The following is a 27,755-nucleotide window of genomic DNA, read 5'->3' on the forward strand; positions in this document are numbered from 1 at the left end:
CCCCCCCTTTCTTTATTTTATTTGATACAAGAATTTTTTGCTGTCTGAAGATTTTGATTGTAAATGCTTGATACTCATTATTATACTCAGTTGTATACTATTGTAGAGGATCAGGGCTGATCTGTGCAAAACGATTGCACAGAGCAGGTAAGTATAGGCATGTTTGTTTAAAAAAAATAAAGTAGAATTTTAAAAACAGCTTTTGTAAAAAAAAAAAAAAAAGTTGTTCTTGTTTCTTCCATGGGACAAGATATGTAAACCAGGCCTAAAAGTATATTGCTGGTAGGGTTTTGGACACTTAACAAGTTTGGGCCTGGCAAAACCAACCTAAAACCTACTGATTAGTTTGTCATTTTTTTTAGAAAAGCAACATATTACTTTTTATTATACTTTGTTCAATATGCACTAAAGAAATTTCAAAAAAGGTTTACCGGTCTGCCCAAAGTATAAGTCAAATAAGGTCTATGCTAAAAGGTGACATAGAACTATAAATAAAACTATAGCACCGGTAAATAAGTCAGCACACTAAAATTCTAAGTTAAATGAATATATTATAGTATACAGATAGCAACAATGTAGTACATAGAAAATACAGACAGCATATGTATATTTTTGTATGTGCCCCCAAATTAGCCTAGCCATGCTTTACAAAGTGCAGCCTATAGCTATGAGCAAACAATAGTCATATATAAGAAAGGGGGGAAAGATTCAATACAAAAAAAGATAATATAATAAAATGAAGGACTAATCATAGAGAGCAGACTAATGGTACTAGTAGAGGTGAAACAGACGATCCCCTTTCTTAAGTCAAGTCCCAACTCCTGGTCAGTTCACCACATTAAGGAACCTTTTTTGGCACAAGTAATCACTTTTAGAAAAACAACCCAAGAATTTAGTAATATTGCTAAATTACTGATTTTTAATAATTAGGAAACAATCCATTAGAAAGCTGATCCTAGCCATAAAATATGTATATGACAGGTGCTCTTTATTAATTGTCTGGTCAAGCTTTATATGCCGGTGGCTGCGGTGCTGGTTGAGCATATGTGGTGGTTACAGGAAAGGGAACGGGAACGGCACCAGGATTCATGGCAAGGACGACATCATTCTGTAACACGAACACCTTCAAAAGATAAAAGTAAAATAAGATAAAGAATAATATTTTTGAGGAGGAAGACAAAATATTATGACCAATGTTCAAGGATAGAGGGTATGAGGACAAATTTCTGAGAAATGCAAATCATAGAAGGAAAGCTCTTAGAAGCTTCATCGTGTTTGTAAATCTTTATTGTGGTTTATGTTCATGTCTGTTTTATTACTAGGTTTTTAGAACAATCCTCTAGGTAAAAAAAGATCTCTGGCATTGGTTCCAGGAAGATCCTCAGCGGCGTAACTAGAACCTTCAGGGCCCCGGTGCAAAAAAACATGAAGGACCCCCCCTGACCCACTGGTCCAGAGACACTTCCCTCAGAGCCCGGACCCCTTTACTCCCATCGTCGGGCCCTTTATTATGACCCCTCAGTCTTACCCTTTCACATTTTCTTCAGTCCCCCGCGGTGGCGAAGCGTCAGGGCCCAGTCACAAGTGCGACCTTTGAGACCCTGGTAGTTCTGCCATGGGGTGAAATACTCTGCAGTATCATGGAATGGGTGCAATGCTCTACAGTATATTATGTGATAGTTGTAATGCTGTGCGGTGTATCATGGGATGGGTGGCATGCTCTGCAGTGTCAGGAGAGGGGTGAAATGCTCTGCAGTATATTATGTGATAGTTGTAATGCTCTGCAGTGTATCATGGGATAGTTGTAATGCTCTGCAGTGTATCATGGGATAGTTGTAATGCTCTGCAGTGTATTATGGGATGGGTGGAATGCTCTGCAGTGTATCAGGATATGGGTGGAATGCTCTGCAGTGTCAGGGGTTGGGTGGAATGTTCTGCAGTGTGCTATGTGATTGGTAGAATGCTTTGCAGAGTGTCATGGGATAGGTGAAATGCTCTGCAGTGTGTTATGTGATAGGTGGAATGCTCTGTACACATATACACACACATACAAACAGATATAAAAACACACTCACACAATCACAATCACACAATAGTTACATAGTAGGCGAGGTTGAAAAAAGACACAAGTCCATCAAGTCCAACCCGTGTGTTTGCTTTGATTGCAGCAGCTTGGCATTGCATGCCATTGCTGAGCCTGAGGGATCTACTAGGATCCCTAGGTCCTTTTCCATCCTAGATTCCCCCAGAGGTTCTCCCCCTAGTGACTAGATTGCATTCATATTTTTGCCACCCAAATTCATTATTTTACATTTTTTTACATTAACCTCCCTGGCGGTATGATTATTTCAGATTTTTGCGTCTCAAAGCGGTACAATTATTTTGCATAGAAATTTGGCGTTTTATATTGTAGATCTGTAATTCTTAGCAATAACACACTTAGATCTGTCCACCAAGAGTCTAGTAGATATCCTGGGTATGATGAAGTTAGAAACACAAAATTATAATATAATAAATATATGTAATAAAAAAAAATAATATAACAATAATAAAATAAATTTCCCCGCTATTCACTATCGCTCAATTCTGCAAGTGTTCTAATTTACTATCGCTGTTTTCTAGCTGGTCTAAAGCCACTTTTGACGTAAAGGGACACTTTTTGGTTGCTATGGACAATCTCAAGTTTTCAGGCAGAAAGAACAGTATATGTAATATAAAACTGCATGCAGGGCGTGGGTCAAAGCACTGGGGACAAAAGGGAAGTGAAATGATTTCATACAGTACTGTAATCAGTAAGATTACAGTACTGTATGTGTTATGATTTTTACATTTTTTGAATTTGCCACCAGGCTCCGCCCCATGCGTCGCGACGCTCGCAGGGAACAGACCCTGGCACAGAGAGGCTTCGGGCAGAGGACGGAGCCTTCAGACAGCGCGGGGGGACATCACAGGATCCTGGGGACAAGGTAAGTAACCTGCACCAGGACCCTGAGATGTAATCCGAGTGTGGCTCGGGGTTACCGTTAATGGTGATGAGATTTAACCCTGAGCCACACTCGGGAATACCGTCAGGGAGGTTAAACCTCACTTGCCATGTAGTTGCCCACCCCATTAATTTGTTCAAATCTTCTTGCAAGGTTTCCACATCCTGTGGAGAAGTTATTGCCTTGCTTAGCTTAGTATCGTCCGCAAATATAGAGATTGAGCTGTTTATCCCTTCCAGGTCGTTCATGAATAAATTAAATAGGATTGGTTCCAGGACAGAACCCTGGGGGACCCCACTTTCCACCCCGGACCATTCTGAGTACTTTTTTATCACTACCCTCTGAACTCGCCCCTGTAACCACTTTTCAATCCATGTACTCACTCTATGGTCCATGCCAATGGACCTTTACTTTGTAAAGTAAAGGTTTAGGGGGAACTGTATCAAATGCTTTTGCAAAATCCAGATACACCACATCTACGGGACTTCCTTTATCTAGATGGCAACTCACCTCCTCATAGAAGGTTAATAGATTGGTTTGGCAAGAACGATTCTTCATGATTCCATTCTGATTACTGCTAATGATACTGTTGTCCTTACTAAAATCTTGTATATAGTCCCTTATCATCCCCTCCAAGAGCTTGCATACAATTGATGTTAGGCTAACTAGTCTGTAATTCCCAAGGATGTATCTTGGCCCTTTTTTAAATATTGGCGCTACATTGGCTTTTCTCCAATCATCTGGTACCATTCCAGTCAGTAGACTGTTCGTAAAAATTAAGAACAATGGTTTGGCAATTACTTGACTGAGTTCCTTAAGGACCCTCGGGGTGCAAGCCATCTGGTCCCGGTGACATATTAATGTTAAGTTTTTCAAGTCTATTTCTAATTCTGTCCTTTGTTAGCCATGAGGGTGCTTCCTGTGACGTGTCAGGAGGATAAACATTGCAGTTTTGGTTACTGAAGCCCCCCGTATCCCTCGTGAAGACTGAGGAGAAGAATACATTCAATACCTTCGCCATATCTCCATCCTTAGTAACCAGATTCCCTTCATCATTCTTTATGGGACCAATATGATCTGACCTCCCTTTCTTACTATTTATTTACTTAAAGAATTTCTTGGGATTTTTTTTTACCCTCCTCCACTATATGCCTTTCGTGTTCTATCTTAGCCGCCCTGAATGCACCCTTACATTTCTTGTTGCATTCTTTGTAATGTTGGAATGCTGATGATGATCTCTGTCTTGTATTTTTTTAAGCCCTTCTCCTTTGCTTTTATATGCATTTTTACGTTGGAGTTAAGCCACCCAGGACTTTTATTAGCTCTTCTAAATTTATTTCCCATTGGGATGCACTGGCTAATGTCCTTATTTAATATGCTCTTAAAGCATATCCATTTTTCCCCCGTGTTCTTTGTTCCTAAGAATCGCAATCACTCACACAATCACACACTTACACAATCACACTCAAACACAATCACACAAACACATGCCGATTCCCCTGCTCATCCAGCCAGCCACTGCTGCCACCGGACACACAGGCAGCAGCACTGACACACACAGAACTACAGCAGCTGCCGGAGATTTCCCCCCTCTCTTCTCTGCGATGCCATGCCAGTGTGGGTGACGCAGCAAGGACAGCCAGCTGTTCTGCTCATTTTCCCTGTTTCCTCATTGGCAGGGAGAATGAACCAATTACAGAGGAGCTGTAGAGGATAACCATGGGATATGTAGTCCTAAAGAAGCATGGCCCTACAACACTGAATGGACAGTGGACTGCAGCCCCCAGCATGCGGGGGGGGCTGGACCACAGGGTGACCAGAGGAGACCACAAGGTGGCCGATGAGAAGAAGCTGATGCCCTTGGTCAGTGACTTGGTGAGGAAATCTGAGAGCCTCTCTCTGAGCCACATGGGCCTCCCAAAGCAGGGGCGGGGTCGCTATTGCAACCCCTGCAACCCCCCTAGCTACGCCACTGAAGATCCAGTTACTGTTTATCTAAAAATTTTTTGGTGCTGGAACCTTAGGTGGATGTTAGTTCGTACATATGATTGGTTTTATCAAAACTATACTGTTACTGTCTTAATAGGGCATCTAGGAGATATGTGGGCTGCTTTTGTACACTGAAGACCCTTCCACTTTGGGATGTAAAGTAATAGTTGGATCATGGGCTGCAACATGTACCAGCTGCTGAAGAGGACCGAGACTCTTTAATAAACAAAATGTTTAGATTTTATCTGCAGTCCTTCTTTTAAGTCCTGATGAAGGGAGCACAACGAGGCTATGTTGGCTATTAAGTTTACTACATGCTTGGAATAAACCACTTTTATGTATTTCAGCATTTTGTGCCAATATTCTGATCCATTTAGTACATATCTGACCTTGTGACACCTTTTATCTTACCATCTATTACATATGTATCCACACTTAATAGGGGATCAATTAGTCTAGAGTCACTTTTGTAGCAATCACCAATTATGCTGCCGAACTAAGGGCACCTATAAGCATGGGGCTTGTTCAACTTGCAAATAGGTATACGCTGACAAATGGATTGATGTATTTAATGGAAAAACTTTGACTGCTAGACATTTTGCTAATTGCAACACAGAGGGAGTTATTTATATCCTCCTTCATGGTTTGCGAAGGCCATTTTGGCAGAAAACAAAATGTCCATTTTAAGTGAGAATTTCAGACCATATCCCAAACATATGTTAAGAAAATATATAATCACCTTTAGCCCGCCATGCTTTATACAATCATAATGATAACATGGAATCCCCCTTTTCTGGGTTCTGGATGGAACCATAGGAGCGAAAGGTGTGAATTTGCTAAATATCTTTTGAGATTGGAGAGCATGTGGATCTATAAATTAAGGACCCATATTTTTCTGGGCCTAAAAAATTCAAATAATTTTGCCTGTATTTTGGATTCTTAGATTTCCCCCTGATTTGGAATAAGGAGGGAGAGGGGTTATTTTTGGTGTTTCCTTTTTGGTGGAAAAATTGCCAACTTGTTTTCAGTCATTTCTATTTTGTTTTCATTTATATTAGTACAATTCCAATGACTGTACCATGACAACTTAGTTGGCTTTCGTTTGGCCTTCTATTTGGTTTTCTTCCTTTTTGTCTTGTATATATTATTGGGCCACATGTAGTGCATATGTCTTGACGTCAATGTGCGTTGCAGTGTTATGTGCATTGTGCCTTCACATGTGGTGCAACACTATGTCCATGACAACACCCCTTGTATGGCTCCATTTTAATCCCACATGTACACATGCTTTCGAATCCGCTTGAGAAATTTGCCATACCAGCCAGACCAGCAACTAGCAGTATTGTTCTCTGCCACATCTCCTTGCATATGCAAGGCTTATATTTCACCATTGTCCTCTATGGGACAAGAGATATGGAAGACTTTTTTTTGCAGAGAGTGGATCAACTCAAAGGAGACTTTTTGTTGGGGTGAAATGTGAATATCCTCATGGCATACATTTTCTGAATGTTTTTGATCTTTCACATATTTGTAGTGGATTACTTGGTGACGTTTATGCACAAGATTAATGCACATAAACAAGTTTATTCACATTATGGGCTATGGAAGGATTGTATTAATGAGATTTTTGGTTGAATTGATGAATTCACAATATACACAGTCCACAGCGGCTTCCTCATTTCCTCAACCTCTTCATCATTATGTGTTGTAGCACAGCATGGACATTGGTGCATATACATTTGGCCCCTGGATGATGTGACTCTATCACGAAACACCGTGTAGGGCAGAGCGACGTGTTCTCGTCACCTCCCATTGCTGCTGTTGTTTCCAGTAGGACGGGCTGTCTGTGAGCTTCCGGCCGGCGCTCCAGACTACACTACATGCCTGCTATTGTCTACTAACATGTGAGTTTAACCTTTTACTTATCCAATAAAGTCAATGATTTTACACTATATGGAGCTGTGGGCTGATGTCTGAGTACCTGTCAGTGTGAACATCTTTAGCCTGACCCTGCAGTCTTTGATGTCCCATCTCGGTATAAGGTCTCTGATCCATTGGTCGTGGTTCAAAGCAGTATTAACAAACAGCTTTCTCTGATCCTCTGTAACGGGGGATCATGAGTTTCTGGTAAGCGGCCAGTCAGATTTCACGGTGGTGGAGCAAGCACACTTTTTTCTTCTCACAGCAAGAATTTATGTTTTTTAGAACTTTTTTAAGATACTTTCATATCACTTGGGTGATTTATTTTTTATACATGGACTTTTTATTATCACTTTGAACATTTTATTTTTGGATTGATTATTCATTTGACATGTGTTTTGTATATTATGTATGCACTAAAGGGGAACTCTTCACTTAGTTCTAAATATTTGGTTTGGCGATGATGTGTATGATCACCAATCTGTTTTAGCGCGATTCAACCCCCCTTTTTTTCTTATTTAATTTCACTGTGTTTGTGTTACATAGATGAATCGCGGCTATAATTGTTATTGTTTATGTATTTCACTGTAGCGCAGTTATTCCCCTCATTTTTCATATACAATTTAAACAGCTGGGGCTGTATTTGCCCATTACAGCTTTTGGAGCTCAACTTTGACTGATTTTACAGCATGCGTTCCAAACACTAACGGAAGGCTATAGTCGCCAACAGTAATTGCATGTAGATGTAGCGCTACCCCCTTAGGAGCCACTACGTATTGGGTCCTCATATAGCCTGCACAGCCAGGCAACATGCATTTTCTTACTTTCAGGCAGAGACAAGAAACAGTCCATGGACTTGGTTTTTAGTATTTATTAGGGATAGTAAACTTGGATAGGGATAAGGGATTATGAGATGCCCAACTTGACTCGAAGAACAACAAAATGAGCAGGGTATTGCTGTTCCCTCTGTCCTTCTCAGCTCCCAGGCTGGAGGCAGAGCCCCTCCACCCCGAGGTCTCCTCCCAGGCTAAACGGCACAGCTTCCTCACTCCATCTTCCACCTGACTCCCCTTACTGGGCAGGCTCCTCTATTTATGGCAAACAAGATCAAAAGAATTCCCAGCTCAACTTACCAAGCAGCCTGAAAACAACCAAATTATCCTGTCTAACAGTTTGCATTTAAAACAGGGATTTAGTTTGCACACATTTGCCACTTCATGGCACCTCAGTATTATCTGCAGTCCCAATTTGTGAGAGCCTCCATAGTAGAAGCACATGTATAATAATAGATAGATAAAGGGCAGGTAAGCCTGGAGGGAGCCCACCCCTACTTGAAGGCACAGGGGCACATTGGACAGTCAGCATATAGCACAGGCTGGTTGTACTGTTAAAATACAAGTGAGGTGATGCACTAGCCTTTGTGCTATATGCTGGGTGTCCAGTGCGCTCCTGTGCCTTTAACACCTTCCCATCTGGCCTATAGCAGATTGATGGCTGGCCGGGCCTTTCGTCCTTCTGAGTGGACATCAAATGATATCCTCTCAGAAGGCGCTGGTAACAGTATGTAGAAAAAAAAAAATTGCCATGCCTCTTACTAAAGACCTTGAACTGTCTATTTTCCAAAAAGGTGGCATTTGAGGGGACAATTGTACTTTTCTGGCATTTTCAGGCCTAAAGGAATGAGATAGGCCATCAATGCATCAGGATTTAATGATTTTCATCTATATACCATAGTTTTATGGACTTTCTTACAGAATAAATAATAAACAGTGATTTGGGTTATTTTCACCAAGGAAATGTAGTAGAATACATTTTGACCTAAATTTATGAAGAAAGGTTATTTATTTGCAAAATGTTAGAAACAAAGAAAAACACTTTTATTTTTTTCAGCTATAAGTTTCTGGTCTTTTTTTGTTTGTTTAGCAAAAAAATAAAAACCCAGTGATAATTAAATATCACCAAAAGAAAGCTCTGTGTGATATAAATGATAACAATTCCTTATGGGTACAGTGTTGCATGACCGCGCAATTGTCATTCAAAGTGTGACAGCACTGAAAGCCGAAAATTGGCCTGGACAGGAAGGGGGTAAAAGTGCCTGGTATTGAAGTTGTTAAGGAGGGCTGGGCCCCTCCAGGCTTACCTGCCCTCTATCTCCCCATTATTCTACATGTGCTTCCACTATGGAGGCTCTCACAAATTTATAGAATTAGGACTGTGGATAATACTGGGGTACCGTGAAGTGGCTCTGCAGCTTACGCATGTATTTGCAAATGTGTGCAAACTAAACCCCTGTTTTTAACGCAAACTGGTAGACAGGATAATTCAATTGGTTGCAGACTGGTTGGTAAGCTTGGAATTTTCTTTGGTTTTCCATGTGCTCCTTGCTGTGAAGGCCAGTTATAGGTGGGGGGCAGTGGCCATTTGTTTGACCTTAATAATTATGAGCCTGTGTGACCTCCCTGCCAAGCCTACAGCCTGTGGATTGGTCCGACTCCCGTAAATATTCAGATCCCTGCCTCTATACCCCTACCTCCCAACTTTCTGAAATGTGAATGAGGGACACCTATTAGCAAAAGTATGTAAGTATAGGACACACCCTGCGCCACGTCCCCTCCTTAAAGGAGAATTATACAAAAAAATTATGTGGCAAGAAAAAGCACTTGTGGGTTTAACTAAACTATTCCTTTATATTGGCTTTTGGAATTTACAAATGCAGTATTTAGAAATTGGATGAAATGTTTAGCACTGGGAAACACTTTTTGATAAGTAGTGCATTTTATATACATTTATATAGATCAGACCAAAATGAGGGACAATAGAGGAGGAAAGAGGGACGGAGAAACTTTGTTCCGAATATGGGACAATCTTTAAAAATCAGGGACACTTGGGAGGTATGTATACACCAGGGGCGGATCCGGAGGGCAACGGAGCAATTGCCCCCTCCGAGAATGTGGGTGAGTGAGTGGGCGGGCAGGCGTCGCTGCGGGTGAGGGCCAGCGGGCGGCTCCACGGCTGAGAGCACGGGCGGCTCCATTGGTGAGCAGCTGTGCGGCTCAGTGACTGTGTGTGAGCGGCTGCTGGCCAATCAGGGAGCTGGCGGGTGGGGGAGCAGAGAGATAACATCACCTCTCACCGCCCAGCGCCCGCCCTGCATCCCTGCAGTTCCGCCCTCACTGTGCAGTGTGCAGGCAGCCGCGGCAGCAGAGAGATTACATCATCTCTCTGCTGCCCCTGGGGCGGGATGCAGTGCTGACACGTCCGCTCAGGATGAGCCCTTTGTGCGCTCTGCTCTCTCTCTCTGCTCTCGCAGCAGCAGCCAGCCCATTGCTCCATGCCCAGCACTGATGTCAGCGCAGGCTGGGAGGGGCAGGGCCGACACTCAGTGCTCAGCCCATGGCAGCTAGGGTAGGTGGTGCTTGATGAAGGGGCGGTCGTGGCTCGCGTTCAGCGCTGTCCTGGGAGATGAGTTCATTCACTGTCACAGGACATAGGGGGCAGCGGCCAGCCAATCAGAGCGTGGTCTGGGCACAAGGGGGGGCAGCGGGCAGCCAATCAGAGCGTGATTTGGACACAGGGGGGTCACCAGTTGAATAAGCCTGACTCTGGGACACAGCAAGAGACAGTTATAGCAGGCAAGTGACAATCCGCAACGTGTGGCATGGGACGTGGCAAGTGACAATCTGCAACGTGTGGCATGGGATGTGGCAAGTGACAGTCTGCAACGTGTGGCATGGGACGTGGCAAGTGACAATCTGCAACGTGTGGCATGGGACGTGGCAAGTGACAATCTGCAACGTGTGGCATGGGACGTGGCAAGTGACAATCTGCAACGTGTGGCATGGGACGTGGCAAGTGACAATCCGCATCTAGTGACAGGCGACGTGGCAAGTGACAATCCGCAACGTGTGGCAGGTGACAGTGGCAAGTGACACGCTCTGGGCTCCCACTGATTCTATGGTGAGTTGAACATGGATGGGGGGGGGGCGGCACCCCTGCATTACAGGCCGCTACTGATAGGAAGTAGGAGGAAATCTTTCCAAAATGAGAAGAAATCCATTCTTAGGGCTCATTTTACACCTGTGTCAGTCTTTAAAGAGAGATCAGTGGTGGGTCCCTTTCAGAGCGATGCAGGTGCAACTGAAAGGCATTCAGGAGGGAACACTTCAGTTTTCTTTTCCTGACATCTGAATGACTAGTGTTTGGCTTGTGGTTATGGTATGGCCCCATTCAGTTAAATATGTCATTTTTGTTAGCAGTACTGTGATGGGGGATCCTTTTTGCCACACTGCAAACAGACCTCTGCCTCAAGTAGGGTGATGCCTAAACACAATCCTAGTTAAGGCCACAGGGGAGAGCTGGGACAAGGATCTCAAAGCAAAGGGTTTCCCAAAGCTGGTGGGTGATTGACTTTGCTGGTCCCTTGACGTGACACTTTTTTTTACAGTAATCCCATACGTCTCTTACCTGGGTGACACTTTGTACTTTTGAGAGAGACCGGCATTCAAAAACAGAGGTGGAAATGGTGACACAGAAGAGCAGCAAATTGATCACAAGCAGTAGAGAAATAACAGCATAAGCACCATTCTGTAAAAAAAATTTAAAAAAATAAAATAAGTAAGTCAGCGGTTGATTCGTATGGGGAATCTTTTAGTTTAATATATGCAGTATATGTCTATTATACAGGATGCCGGGATGTGTCCTGGATGTTAGGTTCACTTTCCCTGTTATTTGGGTTTTGGTCCCTTTAGCCCTTTCACAGCCACAGCTGTTTTTTGTTTACATGTATAAAAAATAATTTTAGGCCTGAAGATTAGGTTTGTTCTCTTTAATGAGAAATCAGGAGTCTAGAAGACCCCTAATATCTCACCTGTCCTCAAATAGACTATATAGTCTGTTTCTGTAACATGTAGGCACCGCCAAGGATCAGAAAGATCTGCATAGTGAAGGAAGGAAGAGAGAGTGGTAGTCCCTTTTTTTTAAATGTGGTATTAATAACTTCAACCTTACCTCAGAGAATGCCTAATCTTATGCAGGCATTTTAATGAAGTTTATCCATAAGGAACTTATGGAATCTTTTATGGTGTGTTTAGGGTGTATAGACATTGAATATGACTACTGTCTTCTTTTCCCAACAAAGCCATGTCGGCTAGTGGCGTAACGCGTAGGGTGAAGCCAAGAGATGTCCGGAGCCTGATGTCGGAATTCTTCAGCTAAAAATGCTGGAAATGAGTCTGTGACTCAGATAATACATGTGAGTGTGTTTCCTAATGTGGTTGGCATGTTTAAATAAATTAAAGATACTACACTATTGGAGGCGTTCTCTCTTTCCTTTATATGCTGTATGGAGATGATGCCTAACATTTAATCCCTTTCCATCCGGCCTACTGTAATATGATGGCCAGGCGGGATCCCTATTGTGGAGGGGTGTATAAAAATAAGGGGGCCCTAATAGTTGATGAGTGTGACAGTAAAATACCAGTAATCAATATTTCATGGTCATTATAAACAATACTGTACAAAATAAATCATATTAAATAACTACATTTAGTGAATATAATAAACTGTGCATCAGTAAACAGCCAGTATTGTGATCATAGCAGATATATTAAACACCTTCCTGCAAATAAGTCAAACCACACATTAGATAAGTCAAACCACACGTTGACTAATAGTGTGAGTGTAGCAGATCAGATAGTCTCACACTATTATCTAACGTATGGTTTGACTTATTTGCAGGAATGTGTTTAATATATCTGCTATGAGCACAATACTGGCTGTTTACTGATGCACAGTTTATTATATTAACTATAAGTAGCTATTTAATATGATTTATTTTGTACAGTATTGTTTATAATGACCATGAAATATTGATCACTGGTATTTTACTGTCACACTCCTCAACTATTAGCGCCCCCTTATTTTTATACACCCCCCACAAGCTCAAAGTCTGCTCACCAAGCACTTTGAGGGGAGCAGCTTTTTGTTATATTTTTTAAGTTTCACTCATAACGCAGAGTTCTTTCTTTTTACTTTTTTATATTTTTTAGGGATCCCTATTATCCTGGGAGGACATCATATGATGTCCTCCCATGATCGCACCTCGTGTGTGCCCCACAGGCCACGCTCTGGCACTATCTGTCACCCGCTGTGTCCACCGGACACAGCGGATGACAGATCAGTTTATCAGCCTGCTGCCAGTACCATGGGATCGCTGTGGCCCATCACAGCAGATCAAATTGCACACAATGAAAGGCTTTGATTCATGTTTACTATTGTGATGAACTCTGTGATTGGTCACAGTGATCAAATGGTACAAGCAGAGCTAGTCACAGCCCATCTGTACCATGGGATTAGCTGTGGCCAATCACGGCTAATCACAATAGTAAACACTGAATGAATAGTTTTTATTCAGAAATAATGTTTGATTATAACTGTAAAATTCACAGTTATAAGCAATCATAGTGTGTAAAAATACAAATCCTGATCACCTCCCCAGAGTAGTACAGTGTTACTATGGTAACTAACGCTGTATCCTGGCCTAGGCCAACAAGGCCCAGGCCTAGGGCAGCACTTTGCAGGGGGGCAGCACGGAAAGAGTCCCCGCCAGCTTGCGCTACACTGTGAGTCAATTCTTATGGGGCGAACTGGGCTGAGAGGCAAATTAGTCTAGTGCCTCATAAAGCGACTGCACTACTTCCGTAATGCAGGCAGCCGGCATTCCGCAACTTTAGGGGGGGCGCCGCTTCTAATTTTGACTGTCCTCTCATCCTGGACCACAAACTTTCCTCACTGTGCTATATGTTTTCTGCTGCACCAGTGGCATGGTTATATCTTCTTAGTCCTCTCCATAAAATTATCAGAAATTTGTGCTTAAGATAGAACTATAGGCATCACTTTTTTTTTTTTCATTTTGAATAGAGTAAGGGAGGGTTATAGCCCCTGTCAGTTTATTTTTTACCATCCCTGTCTCATTGCAGAGATTTCCCTTCACTTCCTGCCCCATAGCCAAACAGGAAGTGAGAGGAAATCTATGTGAATTAAGGGAATCCATTGCTCCCCACCCCCCAGGCCCTCAGAACTAGTGTCCTCAAACTAAAAAAATTCAGGGAGGGTCTTAAACAGCAAGAGGTGTGACCTTGACAGGAAGGGGTGGGTCATATTTAAATTAGGGGGTGCACAAGTTTAGTCAGGCCTAGGGCAGCACAAAACCTAAATACACTACACTGGTAAGACTAAATTGCTCTGGTCACTGTATTTTAAAAAAGAAAAGGAATGTAAGAAGAAAATCTTTTAAAAAATTGAAAAAAAAAATATATGTATATATATATTTTTTATTTACTGTCCCCAGTTAGTCCCTGATCACGGCCACACCAGTTTTATGATGATGCTGTACTGCACTGCTGACAATAAAAAAAAAAAAAAATGTAAAAAAAATTAAATTTCTTCATTATCCAAAAAATTGTGACAAAAAAAATACTTCAAAAAAACTCCCCATGCATCTTATTAAATACCTTGGGATGTCTCCTTTCCAAAAAGGGGTCATTTGGGGGATATTTGTACTTTCCTGGCATTTTCGGGCCTCAAGAAATGAGTCGGTACATCAGGATTGATCAGTTTTCAGATATACAGTATATACCATAGCTTATAGACTCTATAACTTTCCTACAGGCTAAATAATATACACTGATTTGGGTTATTTTCACCAAAGAAATGGAGCAGAATACAGCTTGGAAAAATGTCATAACAGAAACGAAGAAAAACTGCATTAAGATTTTATATTATTCGTATGATATCCAACCTTGCCCCTTTTTATAGTATATATGATATTAATTGAAGCAGTATACATATTTTTAGTGATTAATGTATTAAAGAAATTAAACCTATAGAAAACACTTGATATTCTATTTATATAATGACCAGAATAAGACTTACAAGTTCCTGTTGGCATTGCCTCTGAGCTTCATAATAATTATAATTGTACCCGTTATAGTCATTATAATTGTACCCACTATTGCCATAGTAACCGTAACTGTAGCACCGCAGGGTTACCAAACTGACAATATTTAGGATCACAGCTATCATGCTGAAAATGGAGCTAATGATGTTCAGAGACAGAGAGCCTTTGATCTGTAAAGTGAAATCAGGAAGAATAAATCAATGATACAACAATACCATCAACAGTCTTATTTATAACATTTGCAAAGTGTTAAAGCGGTATTAAACCCCAAACCAAAAATGTAATATATCACAGTTTACCAATCATTAGATGTGGTGGCTGCATTTGTTTCCTTTTTTTTTGTTATTTCCCCCCCCCCTGTGTTTTCACCTGATGATCTAGCCAGGAACACACTTTTTATTTTAGAGAGCCTACACTCTGGATGAAGGAACAGAGACACCTTTGGACAGCAGCATTGTCAGTCTGGGAGGACCCTGAGGATGAGCAGGTGCGAGAAAGGCGTTGGGCGGAGCATAGAGCGTGATGTCACAATGTCACGCCGCCACGCCGGTCGGGTCAGTGGCAGCGTTTGATGGGTCTTGTGAGTGCTTAGTGCATATAATGCCCCCAGTGAGAAGAGGATTTAAAAGTTGCCACACCCACTGAGTGGATTGATCCGGGGATCTCAGATTGAGCTTGTATTGCTGCTTCATTCTTTGGCAGCACGTTCATGTGATGAGTGCCTAGTCTCACTTTTGGTGGAAGAAAGTGCACGATTGTTGGTGTAAACCTTTAGCATGTGAACTTCCTTCACCAAACATCCAATGGATGGAACAATTGTTTATTTCCATCACTATTTATCATAGTGGACTTATTTATTATACTTCTTTATAAATTAGGGCTGGGAAAATTAAGGATTAATTCCTCGATTAACCGTTAATTTTTTTTGATCGATCAAAATGTTTTTGATCAGTACTCACCTCTCCGCCGGCTTCCGGGTCTTCAGGGAGTTTCGTCGGAGATCCGGTGACGTCACGGACATCGACGTCACCGGACTCCTCCCCCCTTCCCCAAGTGCTTCCGTCTACTAACGAAGGGATGGGGGGGGGAGTCCGGTGACGTCGATGTCCGTGAAATTATAAATTGAGGAAGACAGATCCTAACGATTTGATCTCACTGGTCAAAGTATTCAGATAAACATCTATGTAAATCCTGGACTTGGCTATGAAAATCAACATATCTGGGGCTTTCCTGGCTGTAAGTTAGTTTGACGATGAACTGACATTGATTGGTTATCCAGCAATCAAGAAACATTTATGATGAGGGCACTTTTTTTTCCAAAGAGCTGACACTTTGCTGTCTCAGCAGGTGATGGATGTCTCTGGCTCTCCATCGGTCCCCCTGATGCACAACAGTGCTATTTAAATAGACTGTAGGGTGACACCGTAGCCCCGCCCCGCTGAGGAAGTTCTGAGGAAGTTCTAAATGAACGTAACGCGTACGGGGGAGGAGCTACGCATGATGTCAGCTAAAAGTAGTTGGATCTGTATGTGCATTATAATTAATCAAAAATATTTGATTAAAAAAAAATCAATTAATCGAACACGAAAATTTTAATCAGTAACAGCCCTATTATAAATGATATTTGGTTATATTTACATATACACTCCCGGACCATTTTATTAGGTACACCTGTTCAATTGTAAGAAAGATAGGGGGCGCTAGATACCATATTATTCAAGTGCTCCAAATAAATATATCTCCTGCATTACCAAAAAAATGGAAATGTAAGAAAGCTAGGGGGCGCTAGATACCATACTATTCAAGTGCTCTAAATAAATATATCTCCTGCATTACCAAAAAAATGAAAATCATAGTATTGACAAATAATAATTAGATTACACATTGAAGTGCCCACAATAGTGAAAAAATATATATATAGTGATTGATTGTCCACATAAAAAAGTGATTGAAGTAGTTGAAGTGATATCTTTCAATATTATCCCAATCCTGTTGCTGTAAACACAAAGTTTTCCATCACCAAGGGAAAATTAAGAAAAGGAAAACACCTCGAAGTAGTAGATATCTGCTTACCAGATACCAATGACTCCTTTAGTTAAAAAGAGAGTCACTAGCGCTTGTGCAGGGTTGTGCCTGCTCACATGGATGGCCGGACTGTGGTTGGTATTATAGGCATAGATCGTTCCCGTCAAGCTCATTCAAGATAGGATAAGGATACATAGGAAACAAAAACAGTCTCCATAGCGTAAAACCATTTATTACAAAAGTAAATAAATTAAAAAGCCAAATGGCCGCTTACATTGGTGGGTGCCTACCCGGCACTGGGGCTGCTTGCATGTCAGGGTGACTCCACAGTCAGAAAAAGCCTTTCATGTCTCCTCCACGCTGGCGTGCGTTCCAGCTTACACAGGGGGGCAGCCAAAGGATCCGAATGTTATTGAGTGATAGGACATGTGACCACGTACCGCTCCGACATACGTTTCGTAGTGAACGTCTTCAGGGAAGCGTACGTTGGTCACTGGAATGGTGGTTTTTATTAGGAACAGGAAGGGGGCGGGTAATTGGCAAATGGGCCACAGGAACTGTGCTCATAGCAATAAAGATGGAAAGTTCAACTATGGTCTGGAGCGTAGCTCCATCTTGTGGATATTTGCTATACTGTTCACAAAGGAAACCCCTTATTTAAAAACGAATGTGACTATTTTATTAGGAACAGGAAGGGGGCGGGTAATTGGCACATGAGCCACAGGAACTGTGCTCATAGCAGTAAAGTTGGAAAGTTCAACTATGGTCTGGAGCTTAGCTCCATCTTGTGGATATTTACCATATTGTTCACAAAAAACTCCTTAATTAAAAACGAATGTGACTTCATATCAACCATCTCCTAGGGGGAGACGACATGTTGTTATAGTCCCCCTACTGGTTAAAAACAGGTAAGTAAATCCACCCTTATAGGTGGTGGGAAAATGAGAAAAAAATAAGTGAATAAAATAAAATAAATAAAATAAATGGTGGTGTTTTTTGTAGAGAAAAAAAAGGGGAAGGAGGACTCATGTAACCCTGAATTCTATAACAGCCCCAGTCTCGGTTTACATACAAAAATGGTTACAAAAATAAATAGCATTTAACAAACCTTAAAGGCTGCAATATGACCTATCCCCGTCTGACTCAAATAATGAAGAGGACAAAAAGAGAGGGGGGTAAGAGTATTCCATCTTGCACCCTGGACAGCTATCTCTAACTACAACCATAATACAAATAGTGCCCAACTCACTCGCACGATCTGAAGTGGACAGATAATAGTATTCCTAGACACTCCTGGACTCAATAATTTGTAAGAAAACAATTAAGGTCCAGATCTATAGTCATCCCATATGGTTGCATAGTCCGTAATTTATAAAGCCAGTACGTTTCATTCCTAGATATTGCCCTTTTCATATGGGTACCTCTCCAATCCCTAGAGATTTTGTCAATCCCATAGAATGTACATAGTGATGGGTACCCATATGAAAAGGGCAATATCTAGGAATGAAACGTACTGGCTTTATAAATTACGGCTGTCCAGGGTGCAAGATGGAATACTCTTCCCCCCCTCTCTTTTTGTCCTCTTCATTATTTGAGTCAGACGGGGATAGGTCATATTGCAGCCTTTAAGGTTTGTTAAATGCTATTTATTTTTGTAACCATTTTTGTATGTAAACCGAGACTGGGGCTGTTATAGAATTTAGGGTTACATGAGTCCTCCTTCCCCTTTTTTTTCTCTACAAAAAACACCACCATTTATTTTATTTATTTTATTTTATTCACCTATTTTTTTCTCATTTTCCCACCACCTATAAGGGTGGATTTACTTACCTGTTTTTAACCAGTAGGGGGACTATAACAACATGTCGTCTCCCCCTAGGAGATGGTTGATATGAAGTCACATTCGTTTTTAATTAAGGAGTTTTTTGTGAACAATATGGTAAATATCCACAAGATGGAGCTAAGCTCCAGACCATAGTTGAACTTTACAACTTTACTGCTATGAGCACAGTTCCTGTGGCTCATGTACCAATTACCCGCCCCCTTCCTGTTCCTAATAAAATATTCACATTCGTTTTTAAATAAGGGGTTTCCTTTGTGAACAATATAGCAAATATCCACAAGATGGAGCTACGCTCCAGACCATAGTTGAACTTTCCATCTTTATTGCTATGAGCACAGTTCCTGTGGCCCATTTGCCAATTACCCGCCCCCTTCCTGTTCCTAATAAAAAACACCATTCCAGTGACCAACGTACGCTTCCCTGAAGACGTTCACTACGAAACGTACGTCGGAGCGGTACGTGGTCACATGTCCTATCACTCAATAACATCCGGATCCTTTGGCTGCCCCCCTGTGTAAGCTGGAACGCACGCCAGCGTGGAGGAGACATGAAAGGCTTTTTCTGACTGTGGAGTCACCCTGACATGCAAGCAGCCCCAGTGCCGGGTAGGCACCCACCAATGTAAGCGGCCAATTGGCTTTTTAATTTATTTACTTTTGTAATAAATGGTTTTACGCTATGGAGACCGTTTTTGTTTCCTATGTATCCTTATCCTATCTTGAATGAGCTTGACGGGAACGATCTATGCCTATAATACCAACCACAGTCTGGCCATCCATGTGAGCAGGCACAACCCTGCACAAGCGCTAGTGACTCTCTTTTTAACTAAAGGAGTCATTGGTATCTGGTAAGCAGATATCTACTACTTCAAGGTGTTTTCCTTTTCTTAATTTTCCCTTGGTGATGGAAAACTTTGTGTTTACAGCAACAGGATTGGGATAATATTGAAAGATATCACTTCAACTACTTCAATCACTTTTTTATGTGGACAATCAATCACTATATATATATTTTTTCACTATTGTGGGCACTTCAATGTGTAATCTAATTATTATTTGTCAATACTATGATTTTCATTTTTTTGGTAATGCAGGAGATATATTTATTTAGAGCACTTGAATAGTATGGTATCTAGCGCCCCCTAGCTTTCTTACATTTCCATTTTTTTGGTAATGCAGGAGATATATTTATTTGGAGCACTTGAATAATATGGTATCTAGCGCCCCCTATCTTTCTTACATTCCTTTTTTTGATTATCTATTTTTTTGATTATTCAAAAATTGGGGAGCAGCTTACACTGATTGTTTGTTTATATTTCCACAAATTTTCTTTATTGTTGGGAATGTTTTTTTACTAGATGTACCACCAGTATATGTAATTCATATATATTATCTGCTATCGACACCACTGGCGCGAAGGTTTCTATTATTTTACACCTGTTCAATTGCTTGGTAACACAAATTGCTAATCAGCCAATCACATGGAACTCAATACATTTTGGCATCTAGACATGTTGAAGTTCAAACTGAGGATCAGAATGGGGAATAAAAGGGATTTAAGTACTGTAACTTTGAAGGTGGTATGGTTGTTGGTGCCAGATGGGCTGGACTTAGTATTTCAAAAACTGCTGATCTACTGGGATTTTCACACACAACCATCTCTGGGGTTTACAGAGAATGGTCCGAAAAATAGAAAATGTCCAGTGAGCGGCAGTTGTGTGGACGAGAATGCCTTTTTGATGTCAGAGGAGAATGGGCAGACTGGTTCCAGATGATAGAAAGGCAATAGTAACTTAAATAACCTCTTGTTTCAACCAAGGTATGCAGAATACCATCTCTGAAGGCGCAACACATCGAACCTTGAAGCAGATGGGCTACAGCAGCAGAAGACCACACCGGGTGCCACTCCTATCAGCTAAGAACAGGAAACTGAGGCTACAATTCGAACAGGCTCAAATTCAGCTGCGACATTCAGATGGTAGGGTCAGAATTTGGCATAAACAACATAAAAGCATGGATCCATCCTGCCTTGCTCAATTGGTACTAAGGGGCCCAAGGTGTGCCTGGAAAATATCCCCCACACCATTATATCACCACCAGTCTGAACCATTTGTACATCATTTAACCACTTACGGATCGCTACACGCCGATATACGTTCTAAATTTGAAGAGGAATATCATTGTTACAAGGGATGTTTACATTCCTTGTAATAGTAATAAAAGTGACACATTTAAAAAAAAAAAAAAAAAAGCAGTGTAAAAAAAATAAAATAAAAGGTAAAATAAATAAAACAAAAAAAAATATTTTAAACGCGCCCCGTCCCGCCTAGCTCGCCTGCAGAAGTGAACGCATACGTGAGTAGCTCCCGCATATGAAAACGGTGTTCAAACCACACATGTGAGGTATCACCGTGATCGGAAGAGCGAGAGCAATAATTCTAGGCCTCCTCTGTAACTCAAAACGTACAACCTGTAGAGTTTTTTAAACTTCGCCTATGGAGATTTTTAAGGGTAAAAGTTTGTTGCCATTCCACGAGCGGGCGCAATTTTGAAGCATGCCATGTTGGGTATCAATTTACTTGGCATAACATTATCTTTCACAATATAAAAAAAATTGGGCTAACTTTACTTTTGTCTTATTTTTTAATTAAAAAAAAGTGTTTTTTTTCCAAAAATACGGTGTGACAGAAAGTAATGCAAAACCGCCATTTTCTAGCAAAAGTAAAGTAAAAGTAAAAAGTTTTTAACTTGTAGACAACAAATCTCAAAAAGAGGCTCGGTCCTTACACCACAACCTACCTGAGTATTGTTGCTGACCATGTCCATCCCTTTATGACTACAGTGTACCCATCTTCTGATAGCTCCTTCCAGCAGGATAATGCTGGTTTCTTGAATATGACAATGAGGTCACTGTACTCCAATGGTCTCCAGAAATGTTAAATATGCGCTGGCCCAGGCTTCCGTCAAAATGGCACCGGCTCAATGCTCTCCTCCTGTTACCTCACGCTCTGTGAAACCCTCTCAGCACTCTAAAGTAATAGCTGTAACACAGGAGGAATCTGACTCTGATTCATGAACATAAGCACCATAATTGACATCTTCTACCTACAGACCCTTCTACTGGACTGAGGCAATTAGAGAAAATGCTTCACAAAGCCCTTAAAGTGATTGTAAACCATTTACAACCACTTTTTGCTACAGTTAAGCCTATAATAAGGTTTACCGGTAGCTACCCTGGATAGCTCCTAAACCTGCATGGTTTAGGAGATATCCGCTGTATCTGCATGTGCTGACATCATGGGCACATGCGCACTGAAGCAATGGTATGTACGTGCCATTGCTTCAGTGAGTGTGCTGTTACCGGCGGCTCCCGCACGCATGCAAATCACAGCGCCGAAGCCCACGATGCCCGAAAGTAACTCCGGGAGTGATGTCGCCAGCTGGAGCGGTGTACGAGGACCACTGCGGGGGCTTCAATCTAAGGTAAGTAATTCATAATGAGCTAGTATGCTATGCATACTAGCTCATTATGCCTTTGTCTTGCAGGTTTTTTTTTTTTTTTTTTTTTGATCGTGGGTTTACAACCACTTTAAACAGACTTCAGATCATATTACAGACAGTCTGACTAGGGAAATCAGAGAATTGGGCCAACGCACTGCTAACCTTAAGATGAGGGTTGATGAACTGGAAAATAGCATACTAGCCTATATGACTGAAATTGAAAATCTCAAAGAGGAAAGTTTAGGCCTCCAATCCCGTTTAGAGGATTATGAAAATAGGGCCCGGCGTTCTAACATATGTATTCGTGGGATTCCTGAATCTGTCACTGATTTACATGCTACCATGCTGGCCCTATTTCAAGAACTACAGCCATCTATACCAGTCAAATGAATGGAAATGGACAGGGTTCCTAGAGCCCTCACACCACGTAAAGCTGATGGACTGCCGCGCGATATATTCGCCAAATTTCACTATTTTCACACCAAAGAACAACTCCTGGCTGCAGCTAGAGTGCACGAAACACTGACCTTCAAGGTACATACTTATCAGCTATTTGCTGACCTCTCCCTGCTCACTATTTCTAAAAGACAGGCTTTAAAGCCTCTTCACCAAGTTCTACAGCGACATCAAATCGCATATCAATGGGGTTTCCCTTTTTCAATTTGTTTCACGCACCAAGGGTCTAAATATGTCTGCCGTTCTGCTGAAGAACTCTAGTCTTTCTTACAAGACATGCAGCTTTTAGAATGCCCTCTCAACCAAAATGGCACGCAAAGTCGATTAGCCCCCCACTCTCTGCAAACACCAACGGCTAATGGAAGTGATAGAAGTCGCCAGGGGCAATCAAAGCATGGTCGTTTTGGGCTCTCGATGGCTTTGTTCTGGCACAGCGACCAGCTTTACTTTATTACATAGCCTTGTGCTATTTTTTTTTATTGTTATATTTGATGCTTTATCTTACGCGGTTGCTCCTTACACTTATATTTATGCTCCCCCTCTTGGTCTTTTATAGCACATTTTTAGGGACGTAGTTATCAACTTTCTATATGTATTATATTTTTATTGTTGGCAGTTCTCCCTTTAGAGGAGTCTTTGTGCCCCCAGTTAGCTACCCTCAGATCACCATTAATATTATGTGGGTATCAGACGGTAGCACTTTGGCCTCTGGTGTACACCTTTGTGTTTTGTCCTTCTCTCTCTATACCATATTTCAAATTTTTAAATACATTTGCTCTACGAGAGATAGTCCTCCTTCCTTCTTTCCTACCTTTTTTACTGCGGTAGTCGCAGTCCCATTATATATTGTTAAATCATCTGTTATTCAGTTCATAACATCATTATTATGGCCCCCCTAAATGTTTTGACCTTAAATGTCCAAGGTCTTAATATACCACATAAACGTACCAAGGCATTTCGCTGTTTAGCTGCAGCCAAAAGCCATATTGTTTGTCTACAAGAGACTCATTTTACGGCTCGAGCCACCCCCCTATTTTTTTGTACCTCTTATCCACAAGTATTTACAGCCTCAGCAGCTATTCAACAACAAGGGGTTCTTATAGCTTCCCACCGTACAACTCCATTTGTACCAACATCTGAACTTAACCACTTGCCGCCCGCCCTATTACAAAATGATGGCGGCAAAGTGGTTTGATATTCCTGACCGGACGTCATATGAAGTGATCAGGATACCGAGCCTCTGCGCGCCCCCGCAGGCGCGCATCGCAGCGATCGTTGTTGCGGGGTGTCAATCTGACACCCCGCAACACCGATCTAGGTAAAGAGTCTCTGACGGAGACTCTTTACCACGTGATCAGCCGTGTCCAATCACGGCTGATCATAATGTAAATAGGAAGAGATGGTGATCGGCTTTTCCTCTCTCGCGTCTGAAAGACGCGAGTAGAGGAGAGCCGATCGGCTGCTCTCCCGACAGGGGGGTCTGTGCTGATTGTTTATCAGCACAGCCCCCCCTCAGGTCACGCCCAGGACCACCAGGGAAGCCGCCCAGGACCACCAGGATGGCTACTACACTGGACCACCAGGTATGCCACCTAGACCCCCAGGGAAATACCAATCTGTGCCCAGGCAGCTGCCAATCAGTGCCCACTCCAATGCCTTCCACTGCCAGTGCCTCATATCAGTGCCGAGCAGTGCCGCCTTTCAGTGCCCATCAGTGTCGCCTATCAGTGCCACCCAGTGCCACCCATGAGTGCCCATCAGTGCCGCCTATCAATGCCCATCAGTGCTGCATATCAGTGCCACTCATCAGTGCCGCCTACCAGTGCCCATAAGTGCCGCATATCAGTGCCCATCGTCAGTGCCCGCTCATTGGTGCCGCCTCATCGGTGCTGCCGTATCAGTGCCTGTCAGTGCCCATCAGTGAAAGAGAAAACTTACTTATTTACAAATTTTTTTAACAGAAACAAAAGCAAAACTTTTATTTTTTTTAAAATTTTCAGTCTTTTTTTATTTGTTTAGCAAAAAATAAAAACCGCAGAGGTGATCAAATACCATCAAAAGAAAGCTCTATTTGTGGGAACAAAATGATAAAAATTTAGTTTGGGTACAGTGTAACATGACCGCGCAATTGTCATTCAAACTGCGACAGCACTGAAAGCTGAAAATTGGTCTGGGCAGGAAGGTGTCTAAGTGCCCTGTATTGAAGTGGTTAAAGGAATATTACACTTTTATTGTTTCACTTTAAGCATTATTAAAATCACTGCTCCTGAAAAAACGTCCGTTTTTAAAACCTTTTTTTTGCATTGATTCATGTCCCCTGGGCAGGACCCGGGTCCCCAAACACTTTTTATGACAATAACTTGCATATAAGCCTTTAAAATTAGCACTTTTGATTATTCATGTTCGTGTCCCATAGACTATAACGGTGTTCAAACAAATTTTTTGCCTGTTCTCAAGTTCTGGTGCGAACCAAACAGGGGGGTGTTCGGCTCATCCCTAACGCTGAGTATGTGCACTCAACTTCTTTGGTCGACCATGGCGAGGCCTGTTCTGAGTGGAACCTGTCCTGTTAAACCGCTGTATGGTCTTGGCTAGGGATGGGCCGAACACCCCCCGGTTCGGTTCGCACCAGAACCTGGGAATGGACCAAAAATTTGCACGAACGCTAGAACCCCATTGACGTCTATGGGACTCGAACGTTCGAAATCAAAAGTGCTAATTTTAAAGGCTAATTTGCATTGTATTGTCCTAAAAAGGGTTTGGGGACCCGGTTCTGCCCCAGGGGACATGTATCAATGCAAAAAAAACTTTTAAAAACAGCCGTCTTTTCGGGAGCAGTGATTTTAATGATGCTTAAAGTAAAAAAAAAAAAAAATTAAATATTCCTTTAAATATCGTACCTGGGGGGTGTCTATAGTATACCTGTAAAGTGGCGCGTGTTTCCCGTGCTTAGAACAGTCCCTGCAAAAAATGTCATTTTTAAAGGAAAAAAAGTCATTTAAAACTGCTTGCGGGTTTCATGTAATGTCGGGTCCTGGCAATATGGATGAAAATCAGTGAGACAAATGGCATGGGTACCCCCCAGTCCATTATTAGGCCCTTTGGGTCTTGTATGGATATTAAGGGGAACCCCGCACCCAAATTAAAAAAAGGAAAGGTGTGGGGCCACCAGGCCCTATATACTCTGAACAGCAGTATACAGGCGGTGCAAACAAGACAGGGACTGTAGGTTTGTTGTTAAGTAGAATCTGTTTGTAATTTTGAACGGGTACATTTTTAACGTCTTTAGCTCCAGCCAAAAAATATTTTTTAAGCTTTTTGGAAAACACAGGAAAGGGTTATCACCCCTGTGACATTTGTTTTTTGTGTGTGCTCCTCTTCAGAAGATTTCACCTCACTTTTTGTCCCAATGACAAATGTTTTTTGAAAATTTGGGTTTTTTTGTGAAACAAGGATTGGTGATAAAGCATCAGTGGAAAGGAGAAATGTTTTTCCCATATTAACTCTTACAGGAGAGAATTTCCCTTCCTAGGGGTAGATTTCATCTCACTTCCTGTTGTCTCCTTCCGTTTGCAAGTAGGAGTCATTTGTAAGTTGGATGTTTGAAAGTAGCGGCCTGCCCTATATACTCAGCAGAAATTTGGGCCTTAGGTGTTGTTGTGGCCACAACACTGTAAGCCCTCACAGGGCCCTGCTGTGAAATATTAGATCAAGAATTGTAATTACATGCCCCTGTTGAACAGGGGCAGAAAAATTGGGCCTTTGGTGGTGGTGGTGCTGGTGCCACAACACTGTTAGTCCTCACTCTCGGTGGGCGCAGAAACGGGCCCTGCTGTGAAATATTAGATCAAGAATTGTAATTACATGCCCCTGTTGAACAGGGGCTGAAAAATTGGGCCTTAGGCACTGGTGCTGGTGCCACAACACTGCAACCCCTCACAGATACTCTAGTTGGAACGCAGGAACGAGCCCTGCTGCAAAGTATTGCATCAAAAATTGTAATTACACGCCCCTGTTAAACAGGGGCTGAAAAATTGGGCCTTAGGCACTGGTGACGGCGCCCAGAACCAAAAATGTTCTTACAAGCTATCAGCATGATCATTGAGGAAGAAGAGGATAATTACTCAGGATAGTCACTCAGCATCAACATAGGCAGTCTTTGAAGGGTTCTGAGATTTCAAAAAAAATTATTCGGTTACATCAGCATCAGGTGCTTGGTAGCTGGTGGTGATACAAGACTGATTCATTTTTATGAAGGTCAGTCGATCGACCGAGTCGGTGGACAGACGCACCCTGTGATCGGTTACAAAGCCTCCAGCAGAACTAAATGTGCGTTCTGAAAGAACGCTGGATGCAGGACAGGCCAGTAGCTCAACTGAATACTGTGCAAGTTCTGGCCAGTGATCCATCCTCAAGACCCAGTAACCCAGAGGATTTTCGGTGGGAAAGGTGTCCAAAGGTGCCCCTAGGTATTCCTGCACCATGTAAAACAGACGCTGGCGATGGTTGCTGGAACCGATCATACCTTGGGGCTGCGGACTAAAAAATTGTCTGAACGCATCGGTCAGACGGCCACCTTCTCCACCGCTCCTTCTTTGACTGACCGAAGCCTCAGCAACACGTTGTCCAGAAACAGGAGTTTGTAACCTCCCAGTCTCTGGGAACGCGTTGCACAAACCTTTCTGCAAGGCCTCCCGAAGATGTCTCATCCTCTGCTCCCTCTGCGACGGCAAGATATGGTCCGCAACCTTACCCTTGTAACGTGGATCAAGGAGGGTTGCCAGCCAGTATTGGTCCTTCTCCTTGATACCATGAATACGAGGATCCTTATGCAGGCTTTGCAGGATCAGGGAGGCCATGCAGCGTAGGTTTGCTGAGGCATTCGGTCCGGAGTCCTCTGGGTCACTAAGGATGACATGGTCCGCAGCCACCTCCTCCCAGCCATGTACAAGTCCATGTGTTTCTCGGGACTGATTCCTTAAAGACTGCTGCTGATGCTGAGTGCCAGGCTCCACCTCCATACCGACACAATCCTCCTCCTCCTCCTCCTCCTCCTCTTCCTGTGTGATCGGCGGGCACGC

At 42.3% G+C, this 27,755-nt stretch overlaps 1 protein-coding gene across 2 annotated transcripts in view; it reads right to left on the reverse strand.

Moving 5' to 3' along the window:
• Positions 1–531: 531 nt before the first annotated feature.
• The window catches only part of LOC141106394 (uncharacterized), a 119,533-nt gene continuing 92,309 nt past the window's right edge, over positions 532–27,755 (reverse strand). For both annotated transcript variants that reach the window (XM_073597148.1, XM_073597145.1), the window contains exons 4-6: positions 14,826–15,020; positions 11,358–11,477; positions 532–1,123 (exon numbers count right to left, since the gene is read on the reverse strand). In XM_073597148.1, coding sequence (XP_073453249.1) covers positions 1,004–1,123; positions 11,358–11,477; positions 14,826–15,020 — 435 coding nt within the window. In that variant the 3' untranslated portion in view covers positions 532–1,003. The remainder of the gene's footprint in view (positions 1,124–11,357; positions 11,478–14,825; positions 15,021–27,755) is intronic.

Source organism: Aquarana catesbeiana, linkage group LG08 (assembly GCF_042186555.1).
Source record: "Aquarana catesbeiana isolate 2022-GZ linkage group LG08, ASM4218655v1, whole genome shotgun sequence".
Classification (NCBI taxonomy): Eukaryota; Metazoa; Chordata; class Amphibia; order Anura; family Ranidae; genus Aquarana; species Aquarana catesbeiana.